This window comes from Rhinichthys klamathensis, unplaced genomic scaffold, assembly GCF_029890125.1.
Source record: "Rhinichthys klamathensis goyatoka isolate OS25496 unplaced genomic scaffold, OSU_Roscu_1.1 h1tg000165l_1, whole genome shotgun sequence".
Lineage (NCBI taxonomy): Eukaryota > Metazoa > Chordata > Actinopteri > Cypriniformes > Leuciscidae > Rhinichthys > Rhinichthys klamathensis.
Window position 1 is genome coordinate 3,255,001 of NW_026606697.1, and position 16,347 is coordinate 3,271,347.

General features: G+C 37.5%; 2 protein-coding genes across 5 annotated transcripts in view; both read right to left on the reverse strand.

Moving 5' to 3' along the window:
• map4k2 (mitogen-activated protein kinase kinase kinase kinase 2) overlaps positions 1–8,843 on the reverse strand; it is a 22,087-nt gene extending 13,244 nt beyond the window's left edge. For all 3 annotated transcript variants that reach the window (XM_056259226.1, XM_056259227.1, XM_056259225.1), the window contains exons 1-8: positions 8,497–8,843; positions 2,683–2,740; positions 2,144–2,234; positions 1,752–1,816; positions 1,348–1,403; positions 1,206–1,253; positions 580–622; positions 319–391 (exon numbers count right to left, since the gene is read on the reverse strand). In XM_056259226.1, coding sequence (XP_056115201.1) covers positions 319–391; positions 580–622; positions 1,206–1,253; positions 1,348–1,403; positions 1,752–1,816; positions 2,144–2,234; positions 2,683–2,740; positions 8,497–8,589 — 527 coding nt within the window. In that variant the 5' untranslated portion in view covers positions 8,590–8,843. The remainder of the gene's footprint in view (positions 1–318; positions 392–579; positions 623–1,205; positions 1,254–1,347; positions 1,404–1,751; positions 1,817–2,143; positions 2,235–2,682; positions 2,741–8,496) is intronic.
• Positions 8,844–9,916: 1,073 nt separating this feature from the next.
• On the reverse strand, positions 9,917–16,065 carry men1 (multiple endocrine neoplasia I). Of its 2 annotated transcripts, none has more exons than XM_056259228.1 (10): positions 15,908–16,065; positions 14,640–15,111; positions 14,336–14,544; positions 13,849–13,977; positions 13,640–13,680; positions 13,473–13,560; positions 13,240–13,376; positions 11,191–11,329; positions 10,897–11,070; positions 9,917–10,422 (listed from the first exon to the last, which is right to left on the reverse strand). In XM_056259228.1, exons 2-10 carry the CDS (start codon positions 15,073–15,075, stop codon positions 9,922–9,924), a joined length of 1,854 nt encoding a protein of 617 aa, XP_056115203.1. In that variant the 5' UTR covers positions 15,076–15,111; positions 15,908–16,065; the 3' UTR covers positions 9,917–9,921. The 2 variants fall into 2 exon arrangements, with proteins under 2 accessions (XP_056115203.1, XP_056115204.1); XM_056259229.1 differs by lacking the exon at positions 15,908–16,065 and adding an exon at positions 15,728–15,871.
• Between the last annotated feature and the right edge of the window lie 282 nt (positions 16,066–16,347).

A 16,347-nucleotide genomic window follows, 5' to 3' on the forward strand; every position in this document is an offset into this window, starting at 1 on the left:
AAAATTCTGTCATCATTTACACAGCCTGGAATCAATTTCCCATAACCTAAGATGATCATAAAGATAATTAGTGCATATGTAGGCATACAATGCTTTTGGTGAATAGACCTGGTCAGTACATAATTCAACATTTCTCCTTTTCTGTTCCATGGAAGAAAGAGACTAATACAGGTTGAAAGTACATAAGGCTGAGTAAATGATACATTTTTGGGCAAACTATTCCTACAATAGCATTCATAAGAGATAGCATGCTAACTGCTTTAAAACAAGAAAATTCAGACAGTGTAATTCTGCAGGCTCTCTTCTCAGACGGCTCACCAGTAAGGAGTTCCTATGAAGGACTTCCTCTTGGCAACAGAGGCACTGATCTCAGCTGCAACCCCAAAATCAGCTACAGAGAGAGAGAGAGAGAGAGAGAGAGAGAGAGAGAGAGAGAGAGAGAGAGAGAGAGAGAGAGAGAGAGAGAGAGAGAGAGAGAGAGAGAGAGAGAGAGAGAGAGAGAGAGAGAGACAGACTGATACAATAATCTAAAATCTGCACTGTGTACTTTAGGGTTCAGTAACACATAAAATCACTTACCCAATTTGACATCTCCTCGATCAGTAAGAAGAATGTTAGCTCCCTAAATCAGAAGAGAGATTCATATTTTTATTAAACTATTTGGAAATCACCAACACTACTGTTCAAAAGTTTGAGGTCAGAAAGATTTTTTTGTACAGAAATTAGCACTTTTATCCAGCGAGGATACGTTAAATAGATCTAAAGAGACTGTAAATACTTTACATTTTTCAAATTCTATTTCAAATAAATGTCCCTTCGAACTTCCTATTCATCAAAGAATCCTGAAAAAATGCATCACGGTTTCCACAAAAATATGAAGCATTTATAATATTGTCAACATTGATAATAATAATAGGACATAGCATTTATTGAGCAGCAAATCGGCATATTAGAATCATTTCTAAAGGATCATGTGACACTGAAAGCTGCAGTAATGATGCTGAAAATCAGCTTTGCTTCACAGGAATACATTACATTTCAAAATATATATTTTTACTGTAATATATACTGTAATATTTTTGATCCAATAAATGCAGCCTTGGTAAGCATAAGAGATTATATCAAAAACGTGAGGAAAAAAAATCTTACTGACCCCAAACCTTTGACCAGTAGTGTACATTTTGTCATAGAAAAGCCTCATTCACCTTAATGTCTCTGTGTATTTTGCCTGTCTCATGGAGATGATTCAACCCCTGAGAAAGACAAGAACAGAAGTCTTCTCAAAACGAAGGGAACGTGTCATTGAGAAAGATTGACCGATCTTTTTAAATAATTAAATAGCCTTACCTGGAGTGTTTCCCTGCAGATGTAAGCAATCTGTTTTTCCTTTAAAGGTCCAGTTACTGCAGAGAGCATATTATATTAACTCACAGTGGTTAAAGGCATATTAAAAATAATAACAGTTCCCCATCATTATAAATAGTCTTAAATGCTTGCATAAGATACTAATGCCCAGTTTCACAGACAAGGCATGTTTGAGCTGTTTTAACTGAAAGCAACTTTCACTGGCATATCTTAAAATACGTATGTCGGTTCCATTATTTAGTCTCAAAATTCACACCAGTAATGTTTTTTTTTTTCTAAGGCATGTTTAAAAAAGTGACTTAAATGTCATAGTTGAACTAAGGCCTCATCCTGGCTTATTCTAAGCCCTGTCTGTGAAACCAGGCCTAATTTTATTCAGTGTATACCTTGGTAAATATCCTGCAACGATCCTCCGCCACAGTATTCCATGCAAATCCACAATTTAGTGTTCCTGAAAAAATGAACAGTTCAGTGCACAGTCCTTGCACACAAAACATTTACATACGCACGCACACACCCATAACTTACATGACAAGAATCTCAAAAACATAATGAAAGCTTGTGAGTAGGAATGCATGCCTATGAAATATAATTCAGGAATGCACAAGTCATCTAGAGCATGTGCTGACATGTGTCGGCAACTATTTACAAAACCTATTCGGTGATTTGTGCTTTGTGTGTGATTGTGTAACTCATATAAAACAAGTAGCGGAATGCACCTTTCTATGCCCTGACAACTACTGGAGAAATACCAGGCAATGCGCAAACATTACTGCACCTGTGGTAAGTGCCATAATAGGCCACAATGTTCTTATGTTTGCATTCCTTCATCATTGTTATCTCCTGCTGGATGGAGGTGATGTCATCACCTGAAGAACGAGAGAAAGAGTGTATACTGAACAAGTACTTGTCCATAATACATACTTGTACATAAAACAAAATATGTCAAGTATTTTCCTCCAGAATGCAGTGATTGACAGATCAGGAACAGATAGAGAGCAGTGTAAAAATAACTCAAATTTAATCAATCATTACTTCATGTGAGCCCAGTCATTTTAAAATAGTTTTACTAGTAAGTGTCCTTGACATGGAGGCTTTTGAGAACTATACTTATGTGTAAATATAGCGCTCATTATAATATAAATCCTTCATACAAGGAATCGATCCAATAAAGCCTGTATCATTTTAAGGGATTTGTTAGAAACAGCACAAGCCTCTAAATGTTGTCTGTGTGTTCTCTACAGTACACCACTGACACATGAACGTTTTCTATGCAAACCTATTCAAATGTGTATAACATTAAAACTACTCACACACCTGGATCCAGTTTAACAATTTTGATAGCAGCCATTTCTGAGCTCCTAATGTTTCTAGCCTGAAAGAAAATGCACAATATTACACGATGAACAGGAAAGTCAGATTGTACTTTGTCTTTTACAAAAATATGAATTATAAAATTGATCATTTTGACTGTGAAATCAGAAGAGCCATTTCAACTGCTGTAAAACAGCCATTATACACATTTTGTGTTAATTTTATATTAAGTCCATACAGTGTTTGCCATTTTTTCTATGTTTACAAAAGGGATCTATTTTTCTCATCAAGGCTGCATTTATTTGATGAAAATAAACAGTAAAAGCATATTGTGAAATATCATTGCAATTTAAAAGAACTGTTTTCTATTGTGATATATTCTAAAATGTAATTATCTCTTTTCAGCATCATTACTCCAGTCTTCAGTGTCACATGATCCTTCAGAAATCATTCTAATATGTTGATATGCTGCTCAAGAAATATTTCTTACTGTTATCATCAATGTTGAAAATGCTTAATATTGTTTTGTGGAAACCATGATCCATTTTTTCAGGATTCTTTAATGAATGTAAAGTTCAAGAGAACAGCATTTATTTGACATAGAAATCTTTGTAACAATGTCACAGCAGACGCAACACAGAGGTGAATAAAAGTGACTTTAAGGCCATGTTTACTTTGGTGAAATGTTTGGGATGCTGTAGAAAATCCAGGAACGGATCCAGCTCTCCTGGCAGGCATCTTAATGACAAATATCCTAGTGTCAGCGGCAGCCTGCTGTGTCCTTCACTGTAACCTTGTTCTGTAGCCATTGCCAAGACCTGATGTTCTTCGTATGATACTGAACCATCAGTTAAACACTCTTATGAGTGCAGTATCATACGGTCTAGATTCTATCAAGTCACTATAAAAACACTATCACCACTTGCCAAAGATTCATCAAATTCTTTTAGCTTTGGAATGAAATGGGGAAATGCATATTAAATGTGTGTTATACAGAGAGGTTTATTTAAAGGTTTGCTATTATGCTTTTTTTTTTTACATTTTAAACTGTGTTGCACTAAGTAATTAAATTAATGTTGCTGTTTGAGCATGAAAAAGGTCTGCAAAGTTACAAAGCACAAAGTCACTCCAGAAAGGGAGTTATTCTCTCTATCAGTGCGCACTGTTTCTGAACTCCCTGAAACGCCTCCATTGTAGTCTTCAGTTTTCTTCCGGGAACGAACACGTCACAAAATTCCTCCTTTACATAATTCCCACCCAAGGCTAACGCCAAAAAAAGGCCTGGGTTGAGTTTGTTGAAACTCGCAGTTAAAGCTGCTGTAGGTAACTTTTATAAAAAATATTTTTTACATATTTGTTAAAACTATCATTATGTCCTGACAGTAGAATATGATAATCTGTGAAAAAATCAAGCTCCTCTGGCTCCTCCCAGTGTTCCTATTGCCATTTCCAGAAATACACGCTCCCGGTCAGAAACAACCAATCAGAACCAGGAGGAATGTCTTAGCAGTGTCAATCACGCTCGTGTACGCGCTGATCACACCCCTCTCTTGCACAGCGCGAGCCGTCGTTCAAACTCAAGATTGCCGGCGTGCTGCAGCTGTGCTTATGACGGAGAAACAACCTAAACGGCCAATTCTCGAGTGACACCTGCTCATAAAACAAAGAGGTAAAAGGAAAAAGGCCGATGACGATAAACAAGCGAAAAAGAAAGAATTACACAGAGCCCATTGACTCGGTGTCAAAACTCTAGCCGCATAACATGTAGATAAAATGTCACGCACTCTGCTAAGCAACAATTGAAACCTGCTAATTCACTGGCTTGTCATGTTGCTGAAATAATGTACTAGCACACCTTATATACCATTATATATCGCTAGAATAATTACTTACATAGACTACAGTAACGTTAGTTACTGTTATATTAACGTTATCTTACCAGCTATTTATAACTTATAGAAAGAGTGCAACGTTATAAAGTTACATGTATTGCAAAATACATAATGATTTGAGGACCAAGTTTGTAGTCAAAGTATGGGCAGGCCATAGTCAATGTAAAGCATATTGTTGACGTTTAGTCCCTATTAGTGAATGTGCCATATAACTTTTTATCCGCCGTTATGGGTGGCCCTGTTTACTAGCCTGCGCGTTCACGACAGGCTCCGCTGTGGAGGACGAGCTGTGGAGGGAGGGCTGTAGCGCAGTAGAGAGCAAGGGGGCGGGACCTGTAAGTTGTGCTTGTTCAAATTTTCAGGCTAAGTCAACGTTTTCTCAAAACTCCCTACTGCAGCTTTAAGGAGCGTGACATTTCTGAAACATGCTCAAAGAGGTTGACCAATCACAACACACTGATCCAGCCAACCAATCAGAGCACATTGTGCTTTTCAGAAGGAGGGGCTTCATAGAGAAAGGAACTAGACAGGGGTGCGTTTCCCATACCACGACGTAACTCGCTGCTTCACTACCATAGTATGATGCATCGTTGAAGAAATCAACTAGCTAGTCACGACTGTTTCCCGAAACGGTATTGTCGCAAATTGGTCGTTCAACCACGTTGGCTAATGATGTCACACAGGTGATGGAGTAATAACTTATTTTAATGAATCTGTTTGAGATCAAATTAATACTAGATGTTTTGCTATAAATCGGACATGTCATCTGAGAACTATCTCATATTTTTCTCAGTTATTTGCTTTATTTCCAGATTCAATCATAGGCTCGGTCTTACAGAGCACCTTCGTATAGCGCACTCTTCAAAAATGGTGCTTTAAATCTATTGACAAACTAAAAGACGTAAATTACATTTGTATGTCTTCTAAAAACAGATACTGATTGTACTGAATGTAAGCTTGCTTATTTGGCTCAAGATAAGGATTTATTAAAGCTGCTGTAGCTTTTTTAAGTTAAAAATAATCCAAAATAATTATATTAAAAAAAACTTATTCTGCCAGTGGTCAAAACTATCTGCTTGCCATAGCTAGATTCAAAACGGTTAGCTTGTAATAATGATTTTAATTCCAGTGGTACTGGTGGGTTTCCGCGGGAAATTCGAGCATGTCTTTGCGTCATTACGTCACATCCGTACACATAAAGAAGGAGTTTCAGCTAGCCGGCTATACTGCGCGTGACGAGATGTTTAGATGTATAGGCTTTTCTCGCACCACTTTACATGATTAAACTTATGGCATCCAGAAAGATCCAAACAACAATCATCAGTGTCAACTGGAGATTCAGCAGTTATAAAACCCAAAAGACTTCGTACTTCGGATTTAAGGTGGCTAGAGAAAGAGAAAGAAACCGTCTCATGCGAACACAAGGATTTAAACATCGGCGGGGCTTTTGAAAAGTGCGTGAACTCCGTGTTTTGAAGGGGTTCAAAACGGAAGAAGAGACGGCTTTTTTCTGCTGAACAAGTAAGACATTTCAATAGTTCAATCGTGTAACAGTACGTTTTCTTAATTCACACAGTTATGGAGTTTCCTTTGTTGTGCCTTTCTCGTTTTGCTATTATGGAGAATATGAATTCTGAACTACACAGGTAATCATAAAACACATTAAATTTAACATTAGTCACGCAATACTGATGTGATGTTGTTTACATGAACAATTTGAGAACAAAGAAGGCTATAATTTGCACGGTTGCTGTAAATCGCATTGATTAAATCTAACGAAGCTTATCATGTCGAATGCTTTTTCCCCCTTAGTTGGTCAGAACAAAAATGGATGTTACTTACTTGTTCAGAAGACATTTCCTTATGAAAATTCTTATGTTGGTAAAACTTTCAAAAAGTGAATCTGTGATTCTGAATGACAGTATCCACACAGCGCGGTGACTGACAGCAGCACTCGCCCCAAAACACTGTGTTCATCCGCGCTGTTTCATGCCGATTTACAACCCACGTAAAGATGATAATTCCGCGAATCACTGCAGTTACAGATTTCGAACAGAGAGATGGCGACAAAGAGGAAAAGCTACGGACTGCAGCTTTAAGTCCACGTGTTATAAAAACAAAAAACTATGCTTCTAACCACAGGTCGAGAGCTGTCGTTCCAAGCACACAACTTTGCGATGCTGTTTGCGAATGTTCGTTGGAGCGATGGTTTCGGGAAACACTGACTCGTTGAACTATGCTGATAACGACGGAACTTGTGACCATAGTTGGCTAACGATGCTTTTGGGAAACGCACTCCAGAGCGATACTGGCAGACTGAGGAGAGAGGTGCTGCAACAAACGTGAAAAATAAGGTGTTTTTGAACATTCAAGCATGTAAATCTATTCTAGTAGACCCCAAAAACAAAATCAAGACTTTGAAAAAGGGTATAATATTGTATATGAACCATCAACAACAACAAGTTAACCAGGAAAATGAACCTCCACTTTTGCTTTGGGCTACTCATAAACATAACAAATCGGGCATTTCTGGACAAAACCTGGAACTTCACTGAGCTGCCTTCCTGTTGTTTTTCCTGGCATACCAGAGGGCTTCCTGTAATGACTAAAGCGACAGTGCAACATTCTCTTAATGGTTTAACTGTACAACCTGAAATAACGCAGCCACAAACCAAGAACAATGGCTCAGCTTCGGTATCTGCCCACACCTTGGCCAAAAATCCCCAAAGCTTGTTATTTTTTATGTTGACACAGTCAGACCTGACAAGTCCATCAAATGCAAAACAGACTGTTTTGTTCGATGGCAGCTGGGAATCCTCACCATGAAATATTTTTAGATCTTGAGAACTTTCTGACTCAAAGTTGAGAGAGCTGGAGGACACTAGAAAGGATTCTTTGTGCATTGTGTGATGGGCATTGTAAGTGTTGTTGGCTCACCCACTGAATTATGATAAAGTGGACTGTGTTAGGGATTGCAAGAGTGACACAATCTCCACATTACTTCAGGAAACATATAGGCCTATAAAAGAGGCAGAAAACACACGTTTTCACTTTATAAACTTATTCGAGAATAACACCACACCTGCGAGAGTCTTGGTTTTAAGGTCAAGATTTGTGACATTCCATAAATGTTGCGGTTGAGCTAGTAAGATCTCTTTTAAGTCGAGTCAAATTTCTGAGCCAATATGCTATCCTTAAAATCACAAACTACATTATATCGCATCTATTTTTTACCTATGCTTTTCTGTTTGGAAAGGGCTTTTTTGCATGTAGGATAATCATTGAAGACAGATCGACTTACGTTAAAACATATTTTGTTGAAAAGAATGACCTAGATGCCCTAACAAAGACATTTAGACATAAGCTAATAAAAAAAAAATAGTATGGGGACCAAGGTGCAACATTATGTCTGTGTGCATCTATTAGTGTTTAATGTGTTGGATGGAGTGTGTGTCTTTGAACACATGAGTACTATCACTTTAGAAAACTAAACAGTCCAGTCAGTCAAGTAATATCATGGCTCGGGTTCCTTGAAATATGCACCATAAACAAGGACATTAACAACAAGTAAAAAATAAATTAAAAAAATGTCAATATCAGCAAGGTTCCCCTTACAAAAACTTGCTGAGGCAGGACCGTGGTACAATGAGACATCAGATGGTACCTTGACATTTAATATGATGCTGAATAATATTTCTAGTATTTCCATGACACTAACATAAAATATGTATAAAAACACATTGATAGGCTACCACGTCCAAAGAATGGTAATGCAATTTTTGGTAGATTCGTGCTAGTAACCCAAAAGGCAAGGTGTTTGTGTTTTCACATCTTTACAGTGAAGCATGCATTAAAACGTAGACATTAGATTAAAGCTTAAAACATGAAAAAATGGTCACCTAAAAAAAAACAGCTTCATTCTCACCTTAAAGACATCTCCATAGGTGCCGCTCCCGATCTGATGAATAATCTCATAATCATCCAACGGATCCAAAAATGAAACTCCTATAGTATTCATGCCAGCAGATTTCTTTATGTTTCACTTATTCATGACAGCTGTCACACAGTTTGATGTGCAGTAAACTCATCTCATCCTGGTGCGCTTCTCATCAAAAGTGGTGAAAATGTCAACGATAAAACTGTATAGATTTAATTACGTTATGCAATGCAAAGACAAATATTAATGTTCACATCCAGTCTACCAGTAATCACTGACTTCGCCTTGTAATATTTCTGCCTGTCCTTCTCACACTCGCGCACCCGTAGAGTAGAAATCCATTCTTTGGAGTCGGATCTTTTAGATGAATCGATTCGCAAAATAGGTCCGAGCAGTTCTCGTTTTTTTTTCCGAACATGTCCTATTTGCACCGAGGGGACAATCAAAGATGTACATGGATGTAGGTAGGTAGGTGTACTGTTTAATGGAAATATAGGTTCTACTTTTATGATTTGATAAACTGAATTATGGCAGTAGGCCAAGAAACCGAACTGGGATTATTACAATAAACACATTTTTAACGAAAAGTAAACGATGCGGCAAAAAAAATAGGCTACATGCCTGTACGACTTTATTTAAAACGTTTTGAGCACGGTAGCAAGTCAGAGATCTCATAATGACGGAAAAGAACCGCTTTTTTTTAAATTAACTATTCAAAAGAACCGATTCGTGGACTTGAGAGCGGGCTTCACCCATCACTAGACGCAATACTGTTCGCTGCGTTTGCGCATGTGCAAAGCATCAAAGGGCAAAGATAAGCCCTCACATCGTGCATGACAGTAAATTAAAGGCAGTAAAACTCACTAGATTTATTCAAGTTGTTTATTTAATGGAAAATACACTTTAACATTGAGAAAATAATTTTTACACAATCACTGCAATTTGTTTTTGCAAAGTTTGCTATGGCACTACTGTATCCTTGAGACCACTTATGAAATCCAGCAGTTATGTGGAGAATAACAGAACAAGTGCAAGACCTACTCAAGTAGGCTGGAAACTCCAATAATTTGTTAAATACATTAGACTTGTGAAGCACAGAAATTTCAGAAGTTTCATTGTATTGCAGACAAAAGAATAGCATCTTTTCTAATAACCTGATAAACACAAAATAATCACTTTGGCTTGTTTTAATCTAGGTTTTTTTTTCATATAGAACTTATAGTAATTATACAGATTTAAGACAAATTAATAAAATTACTTTATGCTATCAAATAATAAACCAAAACTGCTGGTGCATGATAGATGAGTTTTCTGACTTCAACTTGTAATGAACTTGTAAAGAACATTTGTCTTTTCCAGGCAAACTAATGAACTTCACTCCAGGTGAAAATGAAGTGAGAAAAACTTGGCGTTTTAAAGAGTTTTGCGAGGGCGTTTCATGAAGGACAAGGTGTAATCTCCAGAAGGTGTGGGTTTCTGTCTCTTCATCTGCACTTGAGACTGAGCCGTGAGCTGCAGTTTAATGGCACTAGAGTTGATCTTGGCCGCAGAAAGCAGCCCCTTCATACCCTTCATCTTCTCACTGTGGAAAGCCACCACCGGCCCTCCCTGCACTATGGGTGGCTGGGAAGGTGAAGGTGTGGGACTCGGGGATGATGGCTCATTTTTGCCATCGGACTCTTTACCTCGAGTGCCAGCAGAGGAACGACGCCGTCCTCCTTCTCCGCCCACCTTTTTGGGAACTGGATTTTGAGCGGGCAATGCTGCACTTGGAGACGATGGTCCTGCCTGCTCATCTAACTTGGATTCTCGCCTCGGGACCCGTCTACGCCCCTCACGCGGGTCCTCGCTGGATTGATCATCGTCGTCCACTGGTTCTGCATCTTTGGTGATGATTGACACTTTTTGCCTAATCTGAGAAAGAGTGAATACACAGAGTCTGATTATAAATGGCATTTTAATAAAACTTGAAATAGACCCTTTTCACATTTCCAGGGTTCTCAGAAGTGGAAGTCATCATATTTAGGTAAACTTATTTAGTTGTAAAGGGGAGACGACAGCAAATATAATTTATAATATTATAAATTTATAATCCGCTCCAATGGCCAAAGAAAAAATTCATGATAACTTTTCAACAACTTTGTAAAAGAGAGAAAAAAATACTTTGAAATTGATTACAGCAGTCAGAAGAGAGAAGCTGTTGTATTAGATTTTAATTCATTTTTTGTAATTTACTGCCAAGGTAATATAACACAAAGTTTAGCGTCATAAATTACATGTATATTACTTTTTTAAAATTAAAACATGAAATACTTCACTAGATTTAGGATGTTAATTACTGTTGAAAGTCTGTGAAAAGGGTCTATTGAGAAAATCGAGGGATTTTACCTGTGCATCAAAGCGACTAAGGGACTGAACCAGGTAGGTGGCCCAGCCTACATGAAGCACTGGCGTGAGACTTCCTTCTTCCCATTTACAAATCCCATCATAGAACCGGAGTAAGTGAGCAAAGCACTCTGGGTCCTGAAGGGCAGACAAAGCAGCGACCTGTCTGGGCTGGTCCTTTGAGGTAAAAGCATGAATAGAGGACAAGAGAAAGACTTGTTTACAACCTTGCTCTAAATAATATATATATTTATTTATTTTTTAAAGTGTTTTCTATAATGCTTAATTAAACAAGACCTCTTTTTCCATTTCATCAGCCCCTTCGCCACCACTTTCAGCAGCAGTTGTTGTCTCTTTAAGAAGGGTGGGAATGACATCATTAGCAATGTCAAAAAACTCCTTATAGATCTCCTCATCCTCTCTGCAGTAGTTGTAACTGTAGACCAAAAAAATAAAATAAAAAATAATGGGATTATATATTATCTTTTGTTCTTAACAATATAAATATTTCATATATACACATTTATACATGTATATAGTGTACATACACTGCCATTCAAAAGTTTGGGATCGGTAAGATTTTTTAATGTTTTTGAAAGAAGTCTCAATACAGTAAAACCGGTAATATTGTGAAATATTATTACAATTTAAAAATAACTGTTTTCTATTTGAATATATTTTAAAATGTACCGGTAATTTATTTCTGTGTCAGCATCATTACTCCAGTCTTCAGTCACATGATCCTTCAGAAATCATTTAAATATGCTAATTTGCTGCTCAAGAATTTTTTTGATTATGACTATTATCAATGTTGAAAACAATTTGTTTCAGGATTCCTTGATGAATAAAAAGTTCAAAAGAACAGCATTTATCTGAAATAGAAAGCTTTTGTAACATAATACAGAAATGACCACTTATTCAGCAAGGGTGCATTAAATTGATCAAAAGAGACAGTAAAGACATTTATAATGTTACAAAAGATTTCAATTTCAGATAAATGCTGTTCTTTTTAACTTTCTATTCATCAAAGAATCCTGAAAAAAAAAATCAACACAACTTGTTTTCAACATCGATAATAAGATTATAAGTTTCCTCAGCAGCTAATCAGCACATTAGATTGATTTCTGAAGGATCATGTGACACTGAAGACTGGAGTAATGATGCTGAAAATTCAGCTTTGCATCACAGGAATAAATTACATTCTTAAATATATTACAACAGAAAAAAGTTAATTTAAATTGTAATAATATTTCACAAAATTACAGTTTTTAATATATTTTGGATCAAATAAATGCAGCCATGGTGAGCAGAAGAGACTTAAAAAAAAAATCGTACTGATCCCAAACTTTTGAATGGCAGTGTATATGCACGAACAAAATGAAGATACGTCAGAGAGACAGAGGGTAGGAGATAGCTAATGTTGTCATGAAGGAAGAGGAAACAGGAAGAGCAGGAAAAGGAAGTGGATGGGAGTGAGCAGTAGTTCTAGGCGTGCTTTGTGCAGACATCCTTTAGGACTTTAGAATCAAGTATTTTTAGCACTCTGTCCGTCCACTGCACTGTGTTTAGAGGGAGGAAAGTACAGATTGTTTCTGTCGACAGGGACCCATGCCAAGGCTAAGACAGGAATGAGCTTTCTACAGACTAAGGACAAACAGCATGAGGCAACACAGACAATGCTGGCAAACAACACATTTTCCATTTTGCATGAACATTTAAGAGGCTTGATGCGTTTTCATATTGTCATCTAATCATGACTGTGCAGTAGTAAAAAATTCAGCCTTTTTACATAAATTCTTTACTTAGGAATGCATTACAAGCATTAAAGGAATAGTTCACTTCAAAATGAAAATGCTGTCATCATTTACTCCCCCTCAAGTTGTTTCAAACCTGTATGAATTTCTTTCTTCTGCTGAACACAAAGGAAGATATTTTGAAGAATGTCGGTAACCAGACAGATGATGGACCCCATCGACTTCCATAGTAGGAAAAAAAAAATACTATGGAAGTCAATGGGGTCCATCCAGTGTTTGGTTACCGACATTCTTAAACATATCTCCTTTTGTGTTCAGCAGAAGAAAGGAATTCATACAGGTTTGAAAAAACTTGAGGGGGAGTAAATGATGACAGCATTTTCATTTTGAAGTGAACTATCCCTTTAATGAGTTTAATAAGCAATAAAATGTATGCACCAGTAACAAATGAACACTGCCCTCTGCTGTTAAAGTCTAATTAAAATAACGAATATGTTGCATTTTCAAAAGTGAATTACTTTAACAGACACAACAAAAACAAAAACAAAATCAATATCATTCCATGGTCAGATTTCTATGATGCTTGACTTACTCTTGCATTACTGATGCAGCCTCTGCCCAGGAACGCAAAGCCTCCTGGACGTTTCTGTGCCTGTAATAGTACCCTGCTATATACATGAAAGGGTAGATGTGCTCGTTGTTGTAATATTTTTTAGCCGAGTCAACAGCCTAAGGGAAAGCAAAACAGAATAGTGCAATTTTAATAAATGACAACCTTGTAAATATCTGTGATGTATATATTGATATAGCTGTAATCATATATACCTTAAGGTGAATAGAGAGAGGGCTTTCCTTGCCAGTCATGGGTTCCTGATCTTCAAGGTCAGCCAAAGTGCCCATTGCCATGGGATACCTTCAACACACATTCAGAAAGAGTTATATACAATAATCAGATCAAATGAGTGCTCTGATTAATAAGAAACGAGTCATACCTTTCCAAATCACCTCGATCATACAGCAGCCACAACAGCCTCTGAAGAGAGAAAGAAAATCTGGATGACAATAGATAGATAAATATGCATATGTATAAACATAGATACAGTGAACAGTACATAATAGACATTTATAGATAGAGCAGCCAATAGAATGCAGGAAACGTAGAATGATGTAATGAAAGTTTAAAACAAATAAAAAGACATACTTGCTGGAGCTGGAGTAACTCTGTACTGTCTGTGTGCAGATCTAGAGAAGGATTGATGGCGCAAACCATGAACGCTACTTCCATATTCCTGTTGCACTTCATGTAGGAGCCTTTAAGATATAACCAGCTCTAAGGAGAAAGAGAAAAAAAATAAATGAAGCACAGATTTACAACATGAAAACTCAAAGTTAAAGAATTGTCTCACATTTAGACAACCGTTCAAAAGTTTGGAGTCGTAAAACTTCAGTTATTTGATCAAAAATACAGTAAAAAAAAAAAAAAAAAAAAAAACAGTAATACTGTGAAATAGCCTATTACTACAATTTAAATATGTAAATATATTTCTTATTGCTGTGATGGCAAAGCTGAATTTTCAGCATCATCACTCATTCAGTCTTCAGTCACATGATCCTTCAGAAATCATTTGAATATGCTGATTTGGTGCACAAATAACATTTATTATCATGAATAATAGAACATTACGTACCCTTTCATTGACTCCAGCGCTGACAGTCTGACCTCTTCTGTCTTCGTTGCCCTTCCCATGCCATGTGACCTCTGCAGTCTCTTCCCCACCCTTGCCAAAGATGACCCAGGCATGATCTTCCGAGAGAGCGAGATGAACATCCTTCAGGCCCAGCACCTGACATGCAGCTACCACTGCAAAAGCTACTCCTGAGCTGTCCAGCTTTGTACCTTACAGAAAGAGAGACACAGATGCAATATTAATCTACAATACATGGTCAGATTTTTTTGATTTGTCATTAAACATTCAGTGTGTGAAAGTCTACCTGTGATGAGACTGAAGAGGGACTGAATATGTGCCCTGTCCTTGAAATACGACCGACTAAGACTGTTCCAGATCACATCTGAGACCTTTTTCACAAGCTCACGGCTGGAGCCGCCAGTCGGTTTGCGGTACTGGGACATGTCCACGGCACCACGAATCTGGGCCAGGAAGCGTTCATAAAGGGCAGATACGAGATTCAGCTCGACTGTGGGGAAGCAAGAGTTGGGACTATCAGGTTTAAGAGGTTCAAAGCGAACGCCCGGGACATTGACGGGAACAACTCTGTTGACAGCGAGAAAGTGCTCTACGAAACCCAGCACTAGGGATAGCAGGGCCAAGTCTGGTTCTGGGTTGTTAAGCTCGGACTCGAAAAGCTGCACCACTCCATCAATGCCCCGAAGAGGGAAATGCTTCTTCTGAGCCGACCGAATCCCCATGGCTAGTGGTTGAGTTCAATCCCAGTCTGATGTAATCTTAAAAAATAAAGAAATAATATAAATATTATACACACAATGTGTTTTAATTTTTAATTTAAGTACAAAGAATGTATGTCTTGTCTAATAGTGTGGGCAGCAGTTTAGGCTATTCTTTGCTTATTAGGAAATAATTATTCGGCATTGCCATCGTATAGTTACAGTTCTATTATACTAAAGTACATTAATATATACCATGGTACTGTATAATTACCATTTATTTATTTTTGACATGGTACTCCAAAGTATGTATTAGTAAATGTCCAAACTATGATACTTATTGGTTTAAAAGAGGCCAAGAACGAAGTCAATATAATCTAGGCTAGGGGAATTCCCAGAGACATGTGTCCCAGAGACCACATCTTAAAATGTAACATTAACATTAAATATTACAAGTAAACGTTTAATTCCAAAATTAAGCTTTTGGGCTGGCTGAACATGACATTAAAACTGGTTGTGTATTAACTGGTTGAATACCTGTTAAATTATGATTAGTTAGAGTGTAATATATACTGAATTACTGTCTAACTGTATACTATACTATAACGATAACCCAGATATTATTTTTTTTTAAAGCAGCCAGTGTTTGAAATTTGAGCAATGAAAACAACGCAACTGCAACACATGTGAGTCTGGGCGACATCATCTGCGTCATGATGCTTCAGCTAGCTAGCTTATTCTATAATATCAGTTTCTGGTGTTTTTCCAGCTTAAATGGCGTTTTACAGTGAGCAGATTGGTCTCTGCTTTCTTTCGAAACAATAAAGCGTTGCTTGGCTTCATTCTCACTACATACCTTTGTTGAAATTACATCCACATGCTTTTGTTTTGCCCCGTGCTTTTGCCGCGCAGATGAGAGACGGACACTCCTACAAAACACCGGAGACATACACAATCTGTTCGTGCGTCAAAACGTTGAATCGGCTGAGTTATGCTTATCCTATTGTGAACATATCAGCGACATAAAAAGTACTTCCTCCTGTTATCTACAAGCACTTTGGGAAATGTAGTCCTCTGCGTCATCTTTGCGCATTAATGGAGTAGCATCTGCCTGCAGTCCCGGAGGCTGCATTTTCAGGACCCCACTTCTAGGACCGCATTTCTAGGACCCTAGGTTTTTAGTGACAACGCCACCTACCGAATTAGAGGACCAGCGAAAATGGATGACATTCAGAGTGTGAGTATCAAATGCGAATCAATTTTTATTTGTTTAACTTTAAAAACAATTGTGATGCA